At 45.7% G+C, this 23247-nt stretch overlaps 1 protein-coding gene across 4 annotated transcripts in view; it reads left to right on the top strand.

Annotated features, from left to right (window-relative positions):
- The first annotated feature begins 919 nt into the window (after nucleotides 1–919).
- The window catches only part of EEPD1 (endonuclease/exonuclease/phosphatase family domain containing 1), a 176073-nt gene continuing 153745 nt past the window's right edge, over nucleotides 920–23247 (top strand). Inside the window, exons 1-2 of one of the 4 annotated variants that reach the window (XM_070369527.1) lie at nucleotides 920–1344; nucleotides 1817–2863. In XM_070369527.1, coding sequence (XP_070225628.1) covers nucleotides 1980–2863 — 884 coding nt within the window. In that variant the 5' untranslated portion in view covers nucleotides 920–1344; nucleotides 1817–1979. Of the gene's footprint in view, nucleotides 1411–1816; nucleotides 2864–23247 lie in introns of all 4 variants that reach the window. The other 3 variants (XM_070369529.1, XM_070369526.1, XM_005889103.3) reach the window with 3 other exon arrangements.

Here is a 23247-nt window from a genome sequence, read left to right on the forward strand (position 1 = left end):
CAAAAACCCTTCTGAATTTTGGGAAGCCAGCTTCCATTTCCAGCTAGCATGTTCTTCCTCCTTAATAACTAGATTTAATTCTTATAGGAAATATCCATATTTACTCAGAGCGCTAAACATGCAAATGAGCAACGCAGTTAAGTGACCTACGCGAACACAGCTCGAACCGGCAGTGCGCGCCCTCTCCTAGTAGCATAGAGTTGCTAGGGTTGTATGTAAGCAGGGTAAAGGTAATACACAAAAGGAAGAAAAGAGGAGGACGAAAGAGGGCGGCGGAAGATAAAAAGTTCCCATTCAGTCCTCGAATGTTCTCAGAACGCAGGCTAGGCTCCCGGCCCGTAGGTGTGCCTCCCACACAGGGAGTGTCTTAGCCCTGTCCCCACGCCCCAAAGACGGACTAAATTTGGGCTGACGGCCCGGTAGCGTTTGCCGCACCCCTAGCTGCAGCCCACCGAAAAGCTGTCGGGAGAGTCCCGCCTCGGGCGAGACTAAAAATCCTCTATGCCGTACAGCCAGCCTTTGATCCCCGGTAGCAACCCGAGCTCTGGGGCAGCGGACCGAACAGCCTTCGGGTGACCCGCCGCTGCACGGGTGGCGTCGGCCCCGCCTCCACGCTCCCGGGGCCCGCCCCCTTCCGCTCAGGCCCTGCTTCGGCTTTCGGGGTTCCATCACCACCTCTTCACGCTGGGGCCAGTCCTCTCGCAGCATAGCCCCGCCTCTCACACTCTTGGGCCTTGCATTCCAACCACCTCGCGTCCTGGCACCGCCCCCGCGCCCCGCGGCCCCGCCTCCTGAACATCAGGGCCCGCCCCGCGTTCTCGGGTTTGAAGCCCTGGTGTCCGGGCTAGAGCTCCGGCCCCGCCCCCACGTGCCCTCGGAGTCCGGAGGAGGGGTTGGAGCTCGCGAGGAGGCGTGGCCGTAGTGCGGGAGGAGGCGCGGGCCTGGTGGCCGGGACTTTGGCTTTGACACAGACGGCGATCGGCGGCTGTGGCTTTGGTGCTGGGCTCTGGACCCGGTTCTTGCGGATACCGCGTCCGAGTCGGGAGAAGGACTTTTCGTTTGGATGAACGCAACTGCGGCAGCGCCGCCAGTCTTGGTGCAGCCGCAGCGGCCGGATTTCACTGCCGCTGCCGCCTCCGCGAAGCCCTGCAGCTCCTGCCGGTTCTGGGAGAGGCACTCAAGAGTTTTCTCCAGCAGAAACAGCTGGGACGCGCGGTCCGAGGTGGCGTGGGAGGGATCCCGCGGCCAGCCGCTGATCAGCACCTGCGCCGGCGCTGTCCTGGGCTGGGCTCAGGCTTCGGAGCCGCAGGTGGAAGGAGGACGCCCCAAAGGAGCAGCTGAGAGGTGGGGCGCTAGGAACGGCGCCAACTGTGGTAGAGGATGATAAACCCTTTCTCCGTGCCCGCACTAGTGAGGATGGAATTTCAAAGTTGCTGGTGGTGCTGAATGTCAGGAGTAGGGGGCGTGGGGATGCCCACTTCCTTTTGCCTGAGAGTTTAAATGGAAGCGACTGGAGGCGGGGAGATGGCCCCAGTGCTGGAAGAGTTGAGAGGCAAGGAGGAGAGGTGTAGTAGGCTGGTGGGGATAGGTCTCCTTCCAGGAGAAGCTGCTTATAGCGTTTTTTGACCCTAACGTGATAAAAATTGGGCTTCACTAGAGGTAAATCCTCATGGGACAGCCCCCTTGTGTGTGTTTCCTAAGGTTCACAGACAGACATCAGCCCTGGACTCCTGGCTAAGAATCCAAGCTGTAGGTAGGGAGTGCTAATGCAAACTGATTAACTGATTCAATCGATTTGTGTTTATTTGTTTTCCAGGTGGCCAAGTGAAAGGTAGTTTTGGACACTCGGGGCAGGTTATTTAATGTTTGTCTAGGTAACCATTTCATGCCCTGAATCCTGCACCTTCCCTCTGTGCCTGTGAGGTCTACTGGGCTTCCTCCCTAGCCAAAAGGCTTCCTGGACTCCTCCTGATCCTGCCATGGGGAGCACCCTGGGCTGCCACCGCTCCATCCCCCGGGACCCCTCGGACCTGTCCCATAGTCGCAAGTTCAGCGCAGCCTGCAACTTCAGCAACATCCTGGTCAACCAGGAGAGACTTAACATCAACACCGCCACGGAGGAGGAGCTGATGACCCTGCCGGGGGTGACGCGCGCGGTGGCACGGAGCATTGTGGAGTACCGCGAGTACATCGGTGGCTTCAAGAAAGTGGAGGACCTGGCACTGGTCAGTGGCGTGGGTGCCACCAAGCTGGAGCAGGTCAAGTTTGAGATCTGTGTGAGCAGCAAGGGCAGCTCGGCGCAGCACTCCCCCAGCTCCCTGAGGAGGGACTTGATGGCAGAGCAGCAGCCTCACCACCTGGCCACCGCCGCTGCCGTGCCCCTCACCCCGCGTGTCAACATCAACACAGCCACCCCGGCTCAGCTCATGAGCGTGCGGGGCCTCACGGAGAAGATGGCCGTCAGCATCGTGGACTACCGCCGTGAACATGGGCCCTTCCGCAGCGTGGAGGACCTGGTGAGGATGGGCGGGATCAATGCCGCCTTCCTGGACAGGATACGGCACCAGGTGTTTGCCGAGAGGTCCAGGCCTCCGTCCACCCACACCAACGGCGGTCTGACCTTCACCGCCAAGCCTCACCCCAGCCCCACCTCACTAAGCTTGCAGAGTGAAGACCTAGACCTGCCGCCTGGGGGCCCCACGCAGATCATCTCCACTAGGCCCTCGGTGGAGGCCTTCGGGGGCACGAGGGACGGGCGGCCTGTGCTGAGGCTGGCCACCTGGAACTTGCAGGGCTGTTCGGTGGAGAAGGCCAACAACCCCGGGGTGCGAGAGGTGGTGTGCATGACGCTCCTGGAAAACAGGTGAGGATAAGAACAAGCAAGGACATTGGGTATGAAGGCAGCTCTTGCATGGCCTCATCTGTGCATGCAAATGAGTGGATTTGGGGGCGGGTCTGGAGAGTGCAAGATTTTTAAATCAGTGGGCTTGAGGCCACAGCCAATATGGTGCAGTATTCTGAGTGGCTGAGCTCTCCTGCTCCAGGATTTTCTAAATAGAGCTATCTGGACTTGAAGTCTGTATCTTGAACGTGGTATGCTGCTGCTGCTGCTGCTAAGTCGCTTCAGTTGTGTCTGACTCTGTGGGTATGTCTGAGATTAATTCCTAAATTTGGGGTCAGTGGAAACTGTATTAGTATTACTGCTTTGGAAAATGTTTGACTTCCAAGACTTCATGGGGTTTACACCAAATGAAGCACTCACAGCCTGGGAATTGTTGCCCTTCTGCATGGGTGAAAGAGTTAGTCAGAGTTTTTTTTTTCTTGGGAGGCAAAGTCACATTTGTTCTACCAAATATGCTAATTTGTGTCCAGAAAAATCTTTGCAAAGACCAGGTATTTGCAAACATACACGCTATGTAAATATATTTACCAAAATGCTGCAAATGAATCACCCTTCATTCTTTTTCCTTATTTAGCCTGAAGGTGGTTTTTAGGCCCACAGTTACAGCCCCAAATATATGTAAACCTCCCCTGTCTGAGGGCCAGAAAAGGCCAAGCTGATTGTATGGTGAACACTGGCCAGATTTCTACATTTGAACCATAGAAGAAGAGAGTCGTATGATGCCCTCTTATCTCTGAGTGTTTACCTTATTTACAACGCTACTCTCTGTGGGAACTTCCGTTGACACTCCCTAAAACAAAACAATATTATTGTAGCAGTAATTCCCGCTGTGAAATAGTGCATTATATAACACAATCAACTTTGGGAAGGAAAGAAATATTTCTAATAGTCCCTTCCAAGGCAAAACCCAAACTCATGTCCATACGGACCCTGCTCTGAAGGGAATTGGCCCTGCCACCATTCCACACCACCCCCCACCCCACGTCCACTTCTGCCTTGAGATGCAGTATGCTTGGGACCACACACTGTTTTTTTTGCACTGGGTTGTTGGTGACATGAAGTGAGTTCTCGGCGGGAAATCACAGTGCATTGTGGCAGAGCATCAGGAAAAATGAGTGAGGAGAAAACCGGGTCAAAGCATTTCCCTGGCACTGTTCCACTGGCGTGCTCTGTCACTGAGTGTTAGGAACTTGCACCACTCAGGGAATGGGACCTGGGGAACCCGAATGCACTTCCTGCAACTCCACATCCTCTATTTTGCATCATAACTCACTCCTTTTGCAAAATCGTGTAGTACACAGGGGAGAATAGGACTCAACCCAGGAGATAACCTGTGCGGAATGACTGGACAGTTGTTCTTTTCATCCATGGCCGCATGGCTGTGCATCTGGGCAAGGAGAAGGGAGGCGGAGGGCTGACTGTTTAATTCCTATTATGAGTTTTCTTAAGGCTTATTTTGGGGATGGAGGAGGATGAATCAGGAGCTGAAGTTGCCCCCATGGGGATGACCGACTGGGTAGCCCTTGCCCACTTACCATGACAGATTTTTCAAGTGTGGTCTCTGGAAACCAGCATCAGCAACTGCCACGGGAACCTTGGGTTTTCCGCAACCTCTGGGTGGTTCTGATACGCAATAAAGTTTGCACCTTGTTGTACTGTGTGTTGGCAGTCAGATGTCCTGTGAGCTGCTCTGTGAATGTTTTCCCTGAAGTGTCTTTTCTGACAAGTCCGGTGAGTCCAGGCAGCGCTTTCTAGGTATATTTTCTTTGATGGTTCTGATCATCCTTGTAGTTATTCAACCATGTGGTGGTCTTTTTGGACAGAGTTTGAAGGGTTTACTTAGGTTCTAGAACAGATGAATGTGAAGGGTGGAAAATGGGAGAGTGAACAGGAAACAGCTGACTTCAGAGTGGGCTCCGGACCGGGTCAACCAGGAACGCCAAGAAAGAGAGGTAACTTGCCCAGTGAGGGATTTGTCCTGGTGTCTCTTCTTTAGATTTCCTAGGGGGTGATGATTTGTTGAAGACGGTTGACTATTGTCCTCAAGTGAGAATTCAGGAAGAGCTTACCCAGAAGGGTGTAGAAGGGAGCATCTGGCAGCCGCTTTAAATGTGGCCTGTGTCGCCATCATATTTCTCACACTTGGCCGCATCTGTTGTCCTGTGGGTTGGTGTTTCTTTTTGCCTGTTCGTGATGTGTTCAGTGTTCTGGGCACTCTAAGCACCTTGTTAGTGTTTGGTAAACCTGAAGTAATTGGCTTAGGGCCTGACTCCCTGCAGAACTGGAATGGATCCATTGGTTAGGGCACTGAAAGATGCCTGGTTGTGACGGAGTGGATCACATGTCCTCAAAACAGCAGTGTACATTCTCCAGGAGCTGTGTTCATCCTGATTCACAAAATTATCTCACATTCCAATCGATCCTTTTATTAGCAAGAGGAAAGAAATTTAATTTGAGCAAGAATGGATGCAGGTAATTTTTGGGGTGCTCTTTATATACACACACACATATACATATATATAATATATATATTATAGTAGTTATGTGACTTTTGAATGTGCCTTTGTATTTTCACAGCTTTCTCAGTAACTCTGGGAAGTAGGTAATGCATGCTTTTATTATTGAGTCTCCACCTTTGAGTAAGGAAACTAAAACCGAAGAAGTTAAGTGACTTGCCTGTATCCCACAGCTCATTAGTATGTCAGCTGGGACTAGGACCCAGAACCTTCTGACTTTAGACCTGTGCTCTTTGCAAGTGTGCCATTTTATAAGCACCTTATTTTTATCCTGCCTCTTGTTCAGACATTCCACACGCTGCCTAACCAGGGGCATTTGCCAAATTGTGTACTAGTCCTATTTTCATACATTAAATTCATTGTAAAGAAAAGAAAACCCCCAGCTCCACCTCTGTATGTGTTAAATTGGTGAAATTCCTTAACTTCTCGAAGTCTCAGTTTTTCCATATGATAAATGTAGCTAATGTAAAACACACACATACACACAGAGAAACACAAACCCTTGGGCACTTTTTTTGCAAAGGGAATAGCTGGCTCTTGTTTTCCTCTCTGTGGGTTTGTGTGTCTTTTCTTAGACTAAAACGTACCTGGCTGAGACTCTAACAGGATGGAGTCTTTTTGGCCCTGAGGTGCTGCTGCCTTGGTGGACAAGTGTGTATGAGCTACAAGAAATCATGTTTTGCACATGCAGCCTGAGATAGAGCAGAAAGCTCAATAATCACGATTACCAGGAACCTTCAAGGATGTCTTGCTGTGGCACAGAACTGACAGGTTTCATCAGATTCCTTTGCCGAGTGTCAATCTTAGGCAATGTTTTTCTTGTTTTCAGGATTTATGGAGCAAGTCTAAAAGAGGAATGCTTCTGCTAAATACTCTTGCAAAATTTGATGATAGCCCAGATATGGAATGAAGATTGTTTATTTTTTTCTATTCCAGTTTTAATGAGATATAGCTGACATATAGAACTGTAGAAGTTTAAAGTATACAGCATAATGATTTGACTCACAGATGTCATGCAATGATGACCACAATAAGTTTAGTAAAAATCTGTCATCTCATATAGGTACAAAATCAAAGAAATAGAAAAAAAAAAAAATTAACATTTTTTCCTTGTGATGAGAGCTCTTAGGATTTACTCTCCTAACAACTTTCATGGATTACATGCAGAAGTGCTAATTACGTTAATCATGTTATACATTGTCTCCCTAGTACTTTTTCACCTTTTAACTGGAAATTTGTACTTTTTGACTACCTTCATCCAACTTTCCCTCCCTCTATGCCTCACCTCTTGTAACCACAAATCTGATCTCTTTTCCTAGGAGTGAGTTTGTTTTTTGAAGGGAACTTGACCTATAACACTGTTAGTTCCTCATGTACCACATAATGATTCAATATTTCTATACATTTCAAAATGATCACCATGATAAGTCTAGTTATGATCTGTCACTGTACAAAGATACTATATCATTATTGATTGTATTCTCCACACTGAACACTGTACTTGTGACTTACTTCTTTTGTAACTTGAAGTTTCTACCTGTTAATCTCCCTCACTTATTTCTCTTCTCCCCCACTTCCCCTCTGGCAACTGTGTGTTCTCTGTCTCTATGACTCTGTGTTTAGCTATGTTTGTTAATTTGCTTTGTTTTCTAAATTCCACGTATAGTAGTAATAGTTTAGTCACTGAGTCGCGTCCTATTCTTTCGACCCCATGGACAGTAGCCTGCCAGGCTCCTCTGTCCTTGGGATTCTCCAGGCAAGAATACTGGAGTGGGTTGCCATTTCCTTCTCCAGGGAAATTCCACATATAGTGTTTGTCTTTTTCTGTCTGACTTATTTCACTTAGCATAATATCCTCCAAGTCCATCCATGTTGTTGCAGATGGCAAAATTTCATTCTTTTCATGGTTGAGTAATGTTCCATTATGTGTGTGTGTGTGTGTGTGTGTGTGTCTCTATGCATATACAACGTCTTTATCCATTCATTTATCAGTGGGAACTTAGGTTGCTTCCATATCTTGGTTATTGTAAACATTGCTCCAATGAACATACAGATACATCTGTCTTTTTCTTTGGATCTGTATCCTGCAGTGGGATTGCTGGGTCACATAGTAGTTTTTGTTTTAGTTTTTTGAGGAACTTCCATACTGTTTTCCGTAGTGGCTATGCCAATTTACATTCCCACCAACAGTGCGCAAGCGTTCCTTTTCTTCACATCCTTGTCAACATTTGTTATTTGTGGTCTTTTTGATGATAGCCATTCTGACAGGTGTAAGGAAATATCTCATTGTGATTTTAACTTGCATCTCCCGATAATTCGTGATTTTGAGAAGGTTGTTTGAATTTTACTCTTTGTTTTTTTGCTGAGGAATTGTTCAATTTTGAACAGTCCTTTTGGTTTCTGAAAGCATAAGCGCTGTAGGAGCTGACAGATAATCTCCAGAAGAAATAAGGAGTTTAGCATCCCACTTGCACATTTTCCCATGGTCTCCATCAGAAAGAAATGTGTCAAAGTCTTGAGTCTTTTAATGGTCTGAATTGGTTTTCTTGCCTCATGTTTGTTTGTGGTATCAAAGCACAAGGTGAATTAGTGCATGACAGCACACACTCCTTGTGAAAAAAGGGATTTTAGTTTGTCAGACTTAATAGACTCAGTATAGATACAGCCCATCTTGTTGTTTGATTCATTCATGGAAAAACATGTATTGAATGGCTGCTATGTATATGTATATGCTAAATTTGGGAGTCAGACTGGCCTTGTTTTTAAACCAAGTTAAGGAAATGTGAATCAGCTTTTATGGCTCAGCCTCAAAACATTTGGAAAAATCTGCACATTTTATCAAAATTCACCGAGCAGGACTGATACCGGGTTGAATTTTTAATAAGAGTAATGGGCTCATCCTGAGGGACTGAAGGTTGGTGGGTGCAGCCAGACATATCATCTTGGGGCAAAGTGCCCAGCAGTTGCCTTAAAGTAGAAATTGTCAAATCTCTTTTGACAGCTGTAGAAACGGAGGCTCAGAGAGATTAAATAGCATCCGTGTGGCCTTCAGAAACGAAGATGTTGGAATCAGATTTTGAAGGCAGGCATGTTTGATTTCAGAGCAGGGAATGGAGGTATCTCTTCCCAAATTCCATGGCCTTGACTGACCCTCACCCACCTGCTCTTTCCTCCCTCTCTTCGGCCTCAGGCTGGCCAGGCATCAGAGCTTTACCTAGACTCTCAGGCCGCTGGAGACCTCTGCTCCCTTCCTGTTTTTGTTCCTGTGAAGGACAGGGCTTTGGGCCAGAGGTGGAGCACTCCAGAGGGTGTCAGTTCCCCACCGCCTTGCACTGGGACCCTCAAGTGTGAGTCTGCGACCTTGGCTCCACTCCAAGGCTGTGTTCCGGTTTTCTGAGCCAGAGAGCTCTGGGTTTCCAGAGAGAAAGGTGGTCAGTAGTAAGACTGCTGAGGATTAATGACAGAAGAGGGCGTGAATGAAGGGAAGGCCTGGGGTGAGCAGACGCAGGGCTTATTTCACCAAAGGGACAGCTCTTCCTTTTGTCATTCCAGAAAGCTGGGCCCACTGGGATCTGATTCGTAGTGGGGAAGAGGGGGTGTGTTGAAAATATTGATTCTTCTAGAAGGTACTCATTCCTTTATTATTTATTCATTTAACAGAATTTTTTTGAGCTCTCACTAAGTACCAAGCTCTGGTAATAAAGTGTAGGATAAGACAAAGCCAGTGCTCTTACAGAGTTTCCATTTTAGGCAGGAAGACAAACAAGTCAGTACACAGATAAATGCCTATAGATAGTGGTGAAAGCTGAGGGTGATGGAGGCTTGCTGAGTAGATGGGGGTCAAGGAAGCCTCATCTGAGGAGCTAAGGAGCCAGGCATGGAAGAAGTTGGAGGAAAGAGTGCTTCACTAGAGGAGCCAGCAGGTGCAAAGGCCCTGAGAGAGCTTGCTTCAGACAGAGAGCCAGAGTTCCGGGAGTGGAAGGTGGCTTCCACTTCCACTTGGAGAGGGAGGTAGGGCCAGGTGGGTGGGGCCGCAGAGGATTAGAAGCAGAAGTTGATGAATTAGCTGTTATCAGATTGTTCTGTCTGCTGGGGGGTCTCTTGGAGTGTGTCCTAGGAGTTGACTAAGTGAGGCTATTATAGAATACAGGCTGAAAAGGATGATGACAGGGGAGCAGAAGTGGGTGGCGATAAGAAGATCTTTTAGAGACAAAAACTGAAAAGACTTGCCTGTGTTTGGGATATTGTGGAGATTAACTGGGTAGATTGCTAGAAGACAGGCTCAGAGGCATTTAAGAAATCTGGAGGCTGACTCACATGCCTCTGCGTTAAGTCGGCATGATGCAGCTTGGTGACCTTACCCCTCTGTCTGCTGTTGCCTCACTCTGGACAAATGTGGGATCTTGGTCCACAGTGGATGAAGAAAGAGGCCATGAGGTCCTCTGTGTAGACCAGGTGCTGGACTGCACCCCATGGGCCAAGAAAGAGCCTGGGGACAGTAACAGAGACATCAGTGAATTATTGGACAAGGATTTTACACAAAGGGTCCTGGAGCAACACCCCACCTTGTGTGGCAGACTGCAGGGCAAGACATGAGAGCAATCTTTGGTACTTAGGAGAGAAGGAGGCTACTATTATAGGGAAGAATTGAGGTCAGGTGGGCTCATCAGTTACCAGGGACTAGTTAAGTCCCATAATGAAGAGGATTGGGTAGACATGTGAGTGGAACAGATTGGTCGAGCTGGGATATACAGAGCAAGAGAACAGCTATATTAAACGGCCTAACCATATATTTGTGCTGTGCTGTGCTTAGTTGCATCCAACTCTTTGCAACCCCATGGACTGTAGCCCACGAGGCTCCTCTGTTCATGGAATTTTCCAGGCAAGAATACTGGAGTGGATTGCTCTTTCCTCCTCCCAGAGGATCTTCTTGAACCAGGGATTGAACCCACATCTCTCTGGCAGGCAGATTGTTTACCATTGTACCACCTGGGAAACCCCAAAAGACATTTACAGAAGTTAAATTCAACGTGGATTGAATTTAAGTGCACTTACCTAGTGAGGTCAGAGGCACAGGGTGACGTCAGGGAGCTCACAGTCTCACAAGGAGACACATTCTCAGGTGCTTACCGGGTCCGTGTCTGTTTTGAAGAAAGAGGCCAAGCGTAAGCCCAGGGGTCTGGTACCTGTCTGCCTGGCTCTGGAGGCGGATGGAGAGCTCAGCATAGGGAAGGGATGTGGGGACAGGATCAAGGTGGTTGGAAAGGAATTAGTCTGGAGAGGAGGCCAGGTTCTGAGCAGCAGGAGTAGTGGCCATCAGGGTGAAGGTGAATATCAGCAACTCCCCACGCAGCCATCAGGTGAGGAGGAGGAAGTCAGTCAGTTCCCGACTTGCACAGGCTCAAGGTGTGAATCATTCAGACGAGGAGCTCCGTGGTAGAGAATAGCACTGTGGTATGTGTTATTTTTATTTCAAAATTACCCAATCTTACAAAAGATTTTATCTCAGAGTTCTTAACAATCTCTGCCAGTAACAAAATCATGCATTTCACTGATATTTGATGTGTTCCTCATGGACACCCTGGTCTTTGTGTTATCATGTACAGCTGAGTGGAAATTCCACACCTGTGCTCTTTTCAAAACATCCAGGATATTATGCAGAAATGCCCTGCTCTGCTTGCAGGCTTGCAGTTCTCAACAGAGATTTAGGAACTTAGAAACTTGCCTATCCTATTCCTGATGACTGTACACAGGCCTCAGCTGGACAGCAGTTCTTATTGTAATGTTTTGATTGACAACTGCCAAACAACTGGACTCCAGCGGATAGGAACCCTGGGGAGATGTGCTCAGAGTAAGCAGTTCTTTATTAAGAAGTCCTGACTCCTACTAAACTACTGGGGAAAGAAACCCTGAGTTTTCTTTACTGAGTACAGCTCTCTACCTCTGTTGCTTTGTTTTTTTGTTTCCAACAAACCCTTGTTTCTAGCGAGTTCTATTTTGATTTAGCCATTACCTGATTAAGCTGTTAAGCTGGGCCTTCAATTACTTTATCTAGAGGCTGCTGTAAACTCCTGAAATGCGATGCTGAAGCCATGAGAATGTTGTTACATGGCCACATTGAAGGTTGTATTTGGGGTGTGGTTTTATTGTGTTGCAGGGATCTGAATCCTATTTGCTCACCCAAAAGCTAGAGAATGAAATCAGTACTTGGTCTTTCTCAACTAATGCTGAAATCATGGTGTCTTTTAAAGTGGGAGATGTTAGATAAAATTGCTGTTTTAAAAAATACTGATCCAATTATCTGTTACAAAAAAAAAATTCTCTAGAATGTGTTTTTATTAAGCAAATTGAGTCTGACTTAAGTATTTTTGCATTCTCTCTTTCCTTAAATGAGGAAAAAGTAAAAGTTTTAGTGGCCTCTCAGTACCAGTGATTGGGCTTCCCCAGGTGGCTCAGTGGTTAAAAAAATCTACCTGCAGGAGATCTAGGAGACTCAGGTTCGATCCCTGAGCTGGGAGGATCCCCTGGAGGAGGAAATGGCAACCCACTCCGGTACTCTTGCCTGGAAAAATCCCACGGACGGAGGAGCTTGGTGGGCTACAGTCCACAGGGTCGTGGAGAGTCAGACACGACTGCCAGTAAATTTGGGGCTTCGTCTCTCTGTGTTTGGTGGGCGACCCCTGCAGCTGCAGTTCATTGTGTCATTTTACTGGTGAGTTCTTTGCAAAGTTGCAAAGTCGTTTTTAACTTGAGGACTCATTTTAAACGTGAAAATACTGCATGTCCCTCCCCCCACATAATAGTAATTGTGTTCAGTGTCCACAACTGTGGTAGCAGTAGTTGTACTAAGAACAAAAACAATGATAGTTAACACTGATAGTTGCTGTGGCTGATGTCCAGGGCTAAGTAGCTTTCCTTTGGGTATCATCATCAGTCCTCCTACACGTGCAGAAGTGACGGCTCAGGGAGGTTGAGTAATTTTCCCCAGGGTCATACACCTTTTAGGTGATGGAGCTTGGATTATAACCTAAGCAATTAGATTCCAAGGTGTGATGATAAAGTATTTAGTTCATTAATGCTTTTCCACAACTTTGTGTTTTATTCATTACCCCAGCCTTTTTACTCAACTAAGTGCTCTCTAACCAACTTGGTTCGAGTTTCATAGTGGAGCAAGGATATTTGCAAAGCAATCTGAGTATGCAATACTATATTTTTACTACTTTTCAGTCTTTTACAATCATCTTGCCCACATCTGTTTTTACAGCAGTTTCTTCAAACAATTTGCTTTCATAGAAGCTTTCCAAACATTCATCTTCCTTTTCTTAGAAGCAACTTCTGTTTCTGCTCAGACTCCTGTTTTGACAGCCGATGTCGCGGTTAGGAGACCATAGCAATATGCACAATGGGCATGAACAAGTCTGGGGACAGACCCAGCTGGACCTGGGTGAGCATGTGAGAAAGGGGAATTCATCAACTGGGAGAACTCAGCGTGGCATGGGTGCCCAGCTCCCAGCGTCTTTGATGAAGGGGATGAGGGCAGTCTGCTGAGCGGGTCCCTTGGGTAGAGGCTGGTTAGGAGAATCTCTTTTGTGTTTTTAAGGGCACTAGTACCTGGCCCAAGTTACATTACTTCTGTAGTCTAGAGACTGTATTTGCTGTGGATATATTGGCCAACCCAACATATTACAGACCGTGGCAGTGACTGAGGGTTGTTACTGATAGACTATTATTTTTTCTAGATTGACTCAAAAATATAAGGCCAAGAGTTCACTGGTCCAGTTTCTTTCCCCAAATCTTTTGCAACTTTCAGAAATATGAGGTGAAGGAGTAATTAGCTTTTAAAAAATTTTTTTGACTTAAGACTTGGACTAGTCAGCATTTTCTTCAGTGCGGTAGAGAGCCTGCTTATGAAACTCACTAATGTGAGCTGGGAGGGATTTAATAAGCAGGTAGACTAGAGTCAGTGGTGTATAAAACATCTTCCTGAGTTTATAACTCTGCACCATCTTTTTAAACTGTTCTAGATTTTATGTTCAAGTTCGATTTTTAAATTCATGTTCATACATGTGAAACTGTGTCAGACACCATGGTGTCACAGTACTCACACGCTGGGCTCTGTTAAATGCCAGGCAGGGCTGTTTGGAGTGGATTTGTAATCTTAAATTGTGTTAGATTTGTTGCTTCCAATATTAACAGTAAAAGTGCCAGTAATATTTGGATATTGTTCATTTCGGTTCAGTTGCTCAGTTGTGTCCGACTCTTTGCGACCCCATGAATCGCAGCACACCAGGCCTCCCTGTCCATCACCAACTCCCAGAGTTCACTCAGACTCATCCATCAAGTCAGTGATGCCATCCAGCCATCTCATCCTCTGTCGTCCCCTTCTCCTCCTGCCCCCAATCCCTCCCAGCATCAGAATCTTTTCCAATGAGTCAACTCTTCGCATGAGGTGGCCAAAGTACTGGAGTTTCAGCTTTAGCATCATTCCTTCCAAAGAAATCCCAGGGCTGATCTCCTTCAGAATGGACTGGTTGGATCTCCTTGCAGTCCAAGGGACTCTCAAGAGTCTTCTCCAACACCACAGTTCAAAAGCATCAATTCTTCAGCGCTCAGCCTTCTTCACAGTCCAACTCTCACATCCATACATGACCACTGGAAAAACCATAGCCTTGACTAGACGGACCTTAGTTGGCAAAGTAATGTCTCTGCTTTTGAATAGGCTATCTAGGTTAGTCATAACTTTCCTTCCAAGGAGTAAGTGTCTTTTAATTTCATGGCTGCAGTCACCATCTGCAGTGATTTTGGAGCCCCCAAAAATAAAGTCTGACACTGTTTCCACTGTTTCCCCATCTATTTCCCATGAAGTGATGGGACAAGATGCCGTGATCTTTGTTTTCTGAATGTTGAGCTTTAAGCCAACTTTTTCACTCTCCTCTTTCACTTTCATCAAGAGGCTTTTTAGTTCCTCTTCACTTTCTGCCATAAGGGTGGTGTCATCTGCATATCTGAGGTTATTGATATTTCTCCCGGCAATCTTGATTCCAGCTTGTGCTTCTTCCAGCCCAGCGTTTCTCATGATGTACTCTGCATAGAAGTTAAATAAGCAGGGTGACAATATACAGCCTTGATGTACTCCTGTTCCTATTTGGAACCAGTCTGTTGTTCCATGTCCAGTTCTAACTGTTGCTTCCTGACCTGCATACAGGATTCTCAAGAGGCAGGTCAGGAGGTCTGGTATTCCCATCTCTTTCAGAATTTTCTACAGTTTATTGTGATCCACACAGTCAAAGGCTTTGGCATAGTCAATAAAGCAGAAATAGATGTTTTTCTGGAACTCTCTTGCTTTTTCAATGATCCAGCGGATGTTGGCAATTTGATCTCTGGTTCCTCTGCCTTTTCTAAAACCAGCTTGAACATCTGAAAGTTCATGGTTCACGTATTGCTGAAGACTGGCTTGGAGAATTTTGAGCATTACTTTACTAGCGTGTGAGATGAGTGCAATTTTGCGGTAGTTGGATATTGTTAGTTTCAACTTAAATATTGTTGGAGTTTCAACTTGGAAATACAAGTTGCTTCTGTCTGTTCAACTTTTCAATAATTGAAGAGCATCTGAAACTCTAAGACGGTTGTTCAAAATGTTACTATTTTACATATGTTAGTGTATATGCTTCCATACTACTTTCCATTCATCTCACCCTCTCTTTCCTCTCCCCAGCCCTTGTTCATAAGTCTGTTCTCTATGTCTGCATCTCCACTGCTGCCTTGAGAATATGTTCATCAGACTCCGGGGACTCAAACTGGGGTTCTGTAACAACCTAGAGAAGTGGGAAAGGGTGGCAAGTGGGAGGGAGATTTAAGAGAAAGGAGACATATGCACACCTCTGGCTAATTCATGTGGATGTATGACAGAAATCAAACCAATATTGTAAAGCAATCATCAATCAATTAAAAAATATAATTAAAATGTTACTATTTGTAACCATTTATCTAATCTATGAAAATCAAGAATTTCTTGATCTACCAAAGCAAGATATAAAAATAAACCAGGTAATGAGTGAAAGATAAGAATGTGTGATCACCATAACCCCTGATTCCACATACAGTATCTGTGTATCAAAGCAACTGTGGCATTTTTCTTGACTGTTTATATTGGTAAAGGCTATATACTTAAACGTACTCAGTTCTTCTGAATCACGAAAGTCCCTTCCAACTCTGAGGGTTTTTGTACAGAGAGGGAAGATGGTCACTATTTCTACCAAACGTCCTTCAATTCAGAGAAGGAAAAGCAGTTGTTTTTGTAGGTAAGATTGTATTAGTTTGCTAGAGCTGTCATATCAAAGGAGCACAGATTGGGCAGCTTAAACAAAAGAAATTTATTTTCTCATAATTCTGGAGCCTGGAAGTCCAAGATCAAGGTGTCAATAGAGTTGGTTTCTCCTTGGCCTGTAGATAGCTGTCATCTCCCTGTGTCTTCATGTAGTCTTCCCTGGATACCTGCCTGTTAAAATTGCCTCTTTTTTCCCCCTAATATTTATTTATTTGGCTGCATCAGGCCTTAGTTGCAGCACGCAGGATCTTTGATCCTCGTTGCGGCATGCGGAGGCTTGAGTTGTGGCATGTGGGATCTAGTTCCCTGACCACAGATCGAACTCAGGGCCCCTGCATTAGGAGCGCAGAGTCTTAGCCACTGGACCACCAAGTAAGTCCCCAAATTTCCTCTTCTTAAAAGGACATCAGTCTTATTGGATTGGGGCTACTCTAATGGCATCCAAATGCTAGAGTACTGGGGATTAGGACTCCAACATATGACTTTTGGAGGACCTGATTCAGCCCATAACAAGAGGAGGGTAAGAAAAATTGCTCAAGAACTTCCTCTTTGGCTACTTGTGAGGAACCTGTTCCTCCTGGTTTTTCCTGGGGCAGTGATGATTTCAAGTATTTGTTTAACAAAGAGTTTAAAGCTGGAGAAAGCTGCCTTGGAGTTATTGGAGTGACAGTCTACTGGACAAGAGAAATGGCTTTCTGGCTGGGCAATAGCAGGTATGCGCCAGCAGTTAGGGACTAAGATTTGTTTCCTTTGAACTTCTCTCTTTCCAACTCGGTTTTCTCCTGAAACACGAGCAGTGACCAAACCTTCTACCTACCCCCACCAAGGCAGCAGCTCCAGTTTGCCAAATTCTCTGCTTGCCCTTGGCTACCAGTAATGGTGCACATGAGTTGGTCTGCCCTTCAGAATTTTAGTGCCCTTTAGCATTGCTGTGGAGAGGCATGATTCGGAGGGACCTCTGAAGCCTACTCACCTTCAGCTGTCCCTGACTTACTGTTAAGCATCCCAGTCACGGGCTCCCCTATCGGGCTGTGTTTCCCCTCGCGTTACAGTCATTCTGTTGTCATTGCCTGCATGATGCCTTCCGCACCCCAGACTGTACATACAACCTAGTTTCAGCACAATAGCACTTGAGAATTTGTGGAAAGGAGAAATGACCCCTGGCATCTACTGTTTACTTTACCCCATGTGCTGTTGCTCAGCCTTTTATATTCATTAACTAATTTAATCTTTGCACCATCCCAGTGAGGTTGGCAAAGTATTCCCACCTTACACATAAGGAAATTCAAATAATTTAAGTAAACTTGCCTGAGCCACATAGTTGGTGGGTGTAGAGCAGGAGTTCAAAGCTGGGCAGAATTACTCAGAGCCCAAAGTCGTTTACATTCAGATGCAGAGAATCCATAAACCTAGAGATGGCACCAGGGGATTAAGGAAGGGGACATTTCTTTCCTAAACATTTTGTGTCTAGGAAGTGTGAGAGACAAGTTTCAGAGGGGGTACTTTCTGGAATGGGGCCCAGCCGGCGCTTGAGGAAGTCATCCAGTTCCATCATCAAGTGAGGTCAGGCTTTGGGGACACAAGATTTTTTTTAAATTGAGATATAATTTCCATACAATGCAATTTACCCTTTTAAAATGTACAGTTTGGTTTTTAGTATATTCACAAAGTTGTGCAGCCCTCAGCACTGTTTCTGAACATTTGTTTCACCCACAAGGAAACTCCATACCGGTAGTCACACCCCTTCTCCCAGCCCGAGGCAACCACTGATCTACTTTCTGTCTTTGTGGATTTTCCTGTCCAGTTCATTTTATATAAATGGAATTACATAATATATGGTCTTCTGTATCTGGATTTTTTTTTTTTTTTACTTAGATTCATCCATGTTGTAGCATGTGTATTTCTTTTTTATGGCTGAATAATAGTCCATTATAGGGATGTACCTCATTTATGCCTGCAATGTAGGAAACCTGGGTTCAGTCCCTGGATCAGGAAGATCCCCTGGAGAAGGGAATGGCAACCCACTCCAGTATTCTTGCCTGGAAAATTCCATGGACAGAGGAGCCCGGCAGGCTGTAGTCCATGGGGTCGAAAAGAGTCAGACATGACTGAGTGACTAATACGTTCATTTTCTTTGTTCAGTCATCAGCTGATGGACATTTAGTTTGTTTTTAGTTATTAGCTATTGTAAATAATGCTGCTATGAATCCTTGTGGACAAGTTTATGTATGACATATGTTTTTATTTCGTTTGGGTATATACCTAAGAGTGGAGTTGCTAAGTCACATGGTAATTCAATGTTTAACCCTTTGAGGAACTGCTAGACCATTTTCTAGAATGGCTGAACCGTTTTACATTCCCACCAGCAATATCTGAGGGCTCCTCTTTTCTGCACATCCTCCCCAACACTTGTTATTCCTTCTTTTTTATTATAACCACATTAATTGACATGAAGTGGTATCTCATTAAGGGTTTTAGCTGCATTTCTCTGATGACTTGTGATTTTTGGCATCTTCTCATGTGTTCATTGGGCATTTATATATCTTCTTTGGAGAACAGTCTGTTTAGAGCTGGGTCACCTGTTCTCAACACCTGTTTCCAAGCTGATAAAATATAAAATACCTTGGTGCTGACTCCCTTTTCACTCCATTATTTCCCCTCTTCCTTGCTTCTGAGACACAGGTTCATTATACCAGAGCCTAACCTGGAATAATTGTTTTGTAACAGAAAAACTGCCTGTTGTCCTATGGAAACAATCCCCCTATTGAAGACGGAACCTGGAGGATTCCATTTGGTGCGCTTCGTTACATATTCTACCTGGAGCAGTCTGGCTCCCCTGCAGTTGTAACACTGTCCTTGAGAAGTACTTGGTGTCCTTTGATTTTCACACTCAAGTTATGTGTTTTGGATGGAACTTGAGTGCTTTTTTTACTTTTTCCCAAAGTCAAAAGTGATGTATGCCAAGAATTGCTGTGAAGGGTGAATTGGATATGCGTACGTGCATACCTGAGTACCCAGTTGTGTCTGACTCTTTTCAACACCATGGGCTATAGCCCGCCAGGCTCCTCTGTCCATGGAATTTTCCAGGCAAGAATATGGGAAAGGGTTGCTATTTCCTACTCCAGGGCATCTTCCCGACCCAGGGATCAAACCCACATCTCCTGCACTGGCAGGCAAATTCTTTACCACTGAGTCACCTGGGAAGCCAGTTTAGAGATTGTTGCTGTTGTTCAGTCCCTCCGTTCTGTCCAACTTTTTGCAAACCATGGACTCCAGCATGCCAGGCTTCCCTGTCCTTTACTATCTCCTGGAGTTTTCTTAGAGTCATGTAAGTTTTTCTTCTAAGAATCAAGTGTCTTTTAATTTCATGGCTACAGTCGCCATGTGCAGTGATTTTGGAGCCCAAGAAAATAAAGCCTGTCTCTGTTCCCGTTGTTTGCCCATCTGTTTGCCACGAGGGCTTCCCAGGTGGTGCTAGTGGTAAAGAATCCACCTGCCCAAACAGAAGACATGGGTTTGATCCTTGGGTTGGGAAGATCCCCTGGAGAAGGAAAAGGCAACCCACCCAGTTTTCTTGCCTGGAGAATCTCATGGACAGAGGTGCCTGGTGGGCTACAGTCCATGGGGTCACAAAGAGTCAGACACAACTGAAGCGACTTAGCACACACATTTGCCATGAAGTGATGGGAGCAGATGCCATGATCTTAGCTCTTTGAATGTTGAGTTTGAAGCCAGCTTTTTCACTCTCCTCTTTCACCTTCATCAAGAGGCTCTTTAGCTCCTCTTCACTTTCTGCCATAACTGTGTGTCATCTGCATATCTGAGGTTATAGATATTTCTCCCAGCAATCTTGATTCCAGCTTGGGCTTCATCCAGCCCGGCACTTTGCATGATGTACTCTGCATATAAGTTGGATAAGCAGAGTGACAGTACACAGTCTTGGCGTTCTCCTTTCCCAATTTGGAACCAGTGTGGTGTTCTGTGTCCAGTTCTGACTGTTGCTCCTTGATCTGCATACAGATCTCTCAAGAGGCAGGTCTGGTGATCTGGTATTCCCATCTCTTAAAGAATTTTCCACAGTTTGTTGTGATTTACACAGTCAAATAATCAATGAAGCTGAAGTAGATGGTTTTTTGGAATTCCCTCGCTTTTTCTGTGATCCCACAGATGTTAGCAATTTGATCTCTGGTCCCTCTGCCTTTTCTAAATCCAGCTTGTTCATCTGGAAGTTCTTGAGTCGCATACTACTGAAGCCTAGTTCATGACAATATCTGCAAATTCCAGAATGCTGGGCCAGGAAAGAACCTTGGAGGAGCACCTCCCACAGGACTGAGTCCCCCAAGACAAATGAAATGATATGTATAATGTTTATTTCCTTATTCTTTTGAATCAAGCTATAGAGTGTTAAATCATTAGACTCTTCAGTTTATGGCACCCTATCCTCCATCCGTGCTAGGTTCCACTTCTATTTGGATTTATTTAAAAATTGTCTTTCCTTCTTCATCTCTATCCCCATTCATTCCCCTCCCATAGATTCCCAGTGCAAAGTGTTAAATATATGTCCTTAGACATATCTTTGAAAAATGGAAGTTTCATCTACAAAAAAGCATGTGTTTTTATGATTTCAAGCTAGTTCTTTGGTCCTGACTGCTGCTTAATCATTGGCCACATGGACGGGTAGGCGCTCCATGTACCTGTCTATCACCGGTTGACGGAAACCAGGCTGCCTGCACTTCCTGCTACCAATGAGGCCACTATGGCCTTCACATACTTTTCCAACCATTTGGATTCCCTCTTTGGGGGACAACTTTTGCGCGTATTATAAAATTTGAAGTTGCCTCCCCACCCCCAGTTGTTTTAAAATGTTCATGCACCTTCTAGATGCCAGTCCCTGTTTTGGTCTCAGAGATTGCAAAGCTCTTCTCACACTTTATCACCTTCTGTTAACTTTGAGGTGCCCTACAAACAACAGAAATTCTTAATTTTGCTGTAGTTAAATCTATCAAGGGTTTCCCTGGTAGCTCAGCTGGTAAAGAATCCGCCTGCAATGCAGGAGACCCCAGTTTGATTCCTGGGTTGGGAAGATCCGCTGGAGAAGCGTTAGGCTACCCACTCCAATGTTCTTGGGCTTCCCTGGTAGCTCACACAGTAAAGAATCTGCCTGCAACGCGGGAGACCTGGGTCTGATCCCTGGGTTGGGAAGATGCCCTGGAGGAGGGCATGGCAACCCACTCTAGTATTCTTGCCTGGAGAATCCCCATGGACAGAGGAGTCTGGCGGGCTATAGTCCATGGGCTCCCAAAGAGTTGGACACTACTGAACGACTAAGCACAGCACAAATGTATCAGTTATCTTTTGGATGCTATTTAACAAATCCATCTTACCCCAAGTTCACTCTTACAGTTTCCTCTTAGCTTCTCAGTTGTGTAATTTTATCCTTCACATTTAAATTTTCACTCTGTCTGGAGTCTATCTTTGAGTAGGTGTGAGGTACAGATACAGTTTTTTTTTTGTTTTTTTTTAGTCCCAGGCACCAACAACTTGTTCTTTACCCACTGATTTGTCCAGGACCTTTATTATCCTTTGTCATACGTGCGTATCACATTTGATGTGTGTCAACTCCTATGCTTGGGTGTTGTTGCCACATTGTTGTTAATATTGGGGCATCTGGTCAGGTAACTCTCCCTCTGTGTTTTTCGGCTTAAAAAATTCCCTAACCATAGAGAACAGGAGAGGCTGCCTCGGCTCTGGATTCCTGGGGTGGTGGGTGTCTGACCCCAACTGCAGGCAGCTGTCAGATGAGAGCCTGGCCGCTGAGCCTGGCAGGGATATAGGCTCCTAGGGTGGTGCCAGAGAGGAAGCAGGCATGGGGCCATGGGGACCATGGTCTCACTGGGACCGCTTTCCCTGGGTCGGGCCCCGGCTCTGAGAAGCAGCCCGGGCTGCTTAAGGGAGGGGTTGTTCCAGGTGCCTAATTCCTGTTTGGTGGGTGAGGTCGCGTGGATATGGTGTGTGGATGGGTCCTGTGGAAGGGGCGGGAGCATCCACGGGGCTGCTCCCCATGTCAGGTTCTGATCAGAGGGACAGTGAAGAGAGTCCACTTTTTGTGCAGGCTCCTGTCAGCTCCTCCACCAGTTGGAGGCTTCGACCCTCTTGACGCACTGGACAGACACAGGGCCAGTGTTGTGTCTGTTTCGTCATCATCCTGCACACCCGCACGCCACAGGCTCTCACCAACAATAAGAAGAAAGGGGGAAGCAGGCAGAGTCTGGAAAGGGCTTTGGAGCCAAATCTACCGGGAATCCCGCCCATTATTAGCCTTGTGGCCTGGGGCAGGCTGCTTAAGCAACTGAACTTTGACCACCTCATTTGATAGGGCCTGTGACACTGCAAACTGGCTGGGCAGTGAAGAGGGTAAGAGGCATATATATAGCACCTGGGCAGTACAAGGTAGTGCGCAGTAAGTGGGAGTTGGCATCTGGGGGTTATCTCACAGGAAAGCTCTCCAGTTCATTAAGCATGTCCTCTGCCGGGCTGTACCAGGCATTCAGACAGAGATGAATGCCCTAGCCCCGCCCTTTGATGAGCTCACAGTTCAGCAGTGAGATAATTACAAGCAGACAATAGCTGACTGAGATCAGGGTGTAAACTCCAGCTGTGGAGGATGCATCTTTTGGCCCAACTGGAGGGCCTCAGGAGGCTTTATAGAGGAGAAGCAGCCTGAACTGAGTCTTGAAAGGTGACTGAAGTTATTAATAGCTGAGGAAATAAAGGTAGAAGGGCATTCCACACAGAAGGGCTGGGAGGAGCAAAGCCTAGAAACAGGAAGTGAGTACATGCCGGGGGGAAAAAAAAACCCTAAACACTTAAGTTTTAGAATCAGTTTGAGTTTCTCAAATATCCTTTTGGAATTTTGATTGGAATTACATTGACTTTACAGGTGAAATTTCAGAAAATCTGATATCATTACAATGATAAGTCAGCCTTTCCTAGAACATCTATATTTTCTTTATTTAGTTACATTTTCTTTTGGAACTTTTAATAAAGCTTAACATTTCTCCATGAAGGTCCAGTGCATTCTTTGTGAGGTTAGCTCTTAGATACTTCGATTTCCGGTTTTTAAAATTTCCGGAGAATAAAATTCTAGAGTTTTCTTTGTTAGTCATTCCAGTTTTTAACTGTTCTTATTATCACAATACTCTTCCTTCACCTACATCCCTTATTTGTAATTTATGCCCATTTTTCTAAGTATTTTCTAGTAGAAGTTACAAGACAGCCTGTCAGAACCTCTCTGAGGCTCTCTCTGTATGTTTGGAGACCTCAGTTCAATCTCCTTCCACCTTATATTCTCACCCTGAATAATTTTAGTTCGTTTTGCCTTTCTCCATGATTTATATTTTTCAAGCATAAATCAATTCTCTGGCTTTAAATCACAGGTTGTCCTTATATGAATAGATATACAAATATGAGCATGCCTGGTTTAAGAACCAAAACACAGATGC

The sequence above is a fragment of the Bos mutus genome, chromosome 4 (genome assembly GCF_027580195.1).
Source record: "Bos mutus isolate GX-2022 chromosome 4, NWIPB_WYAK_1.1, whole genome shotgun sequence".
Lineage (NCBI taxonomy): Eukaryota > Metazoa > Chordata > Mammalia > Artiodactyla > Bovidae > Bos > Bos mutus.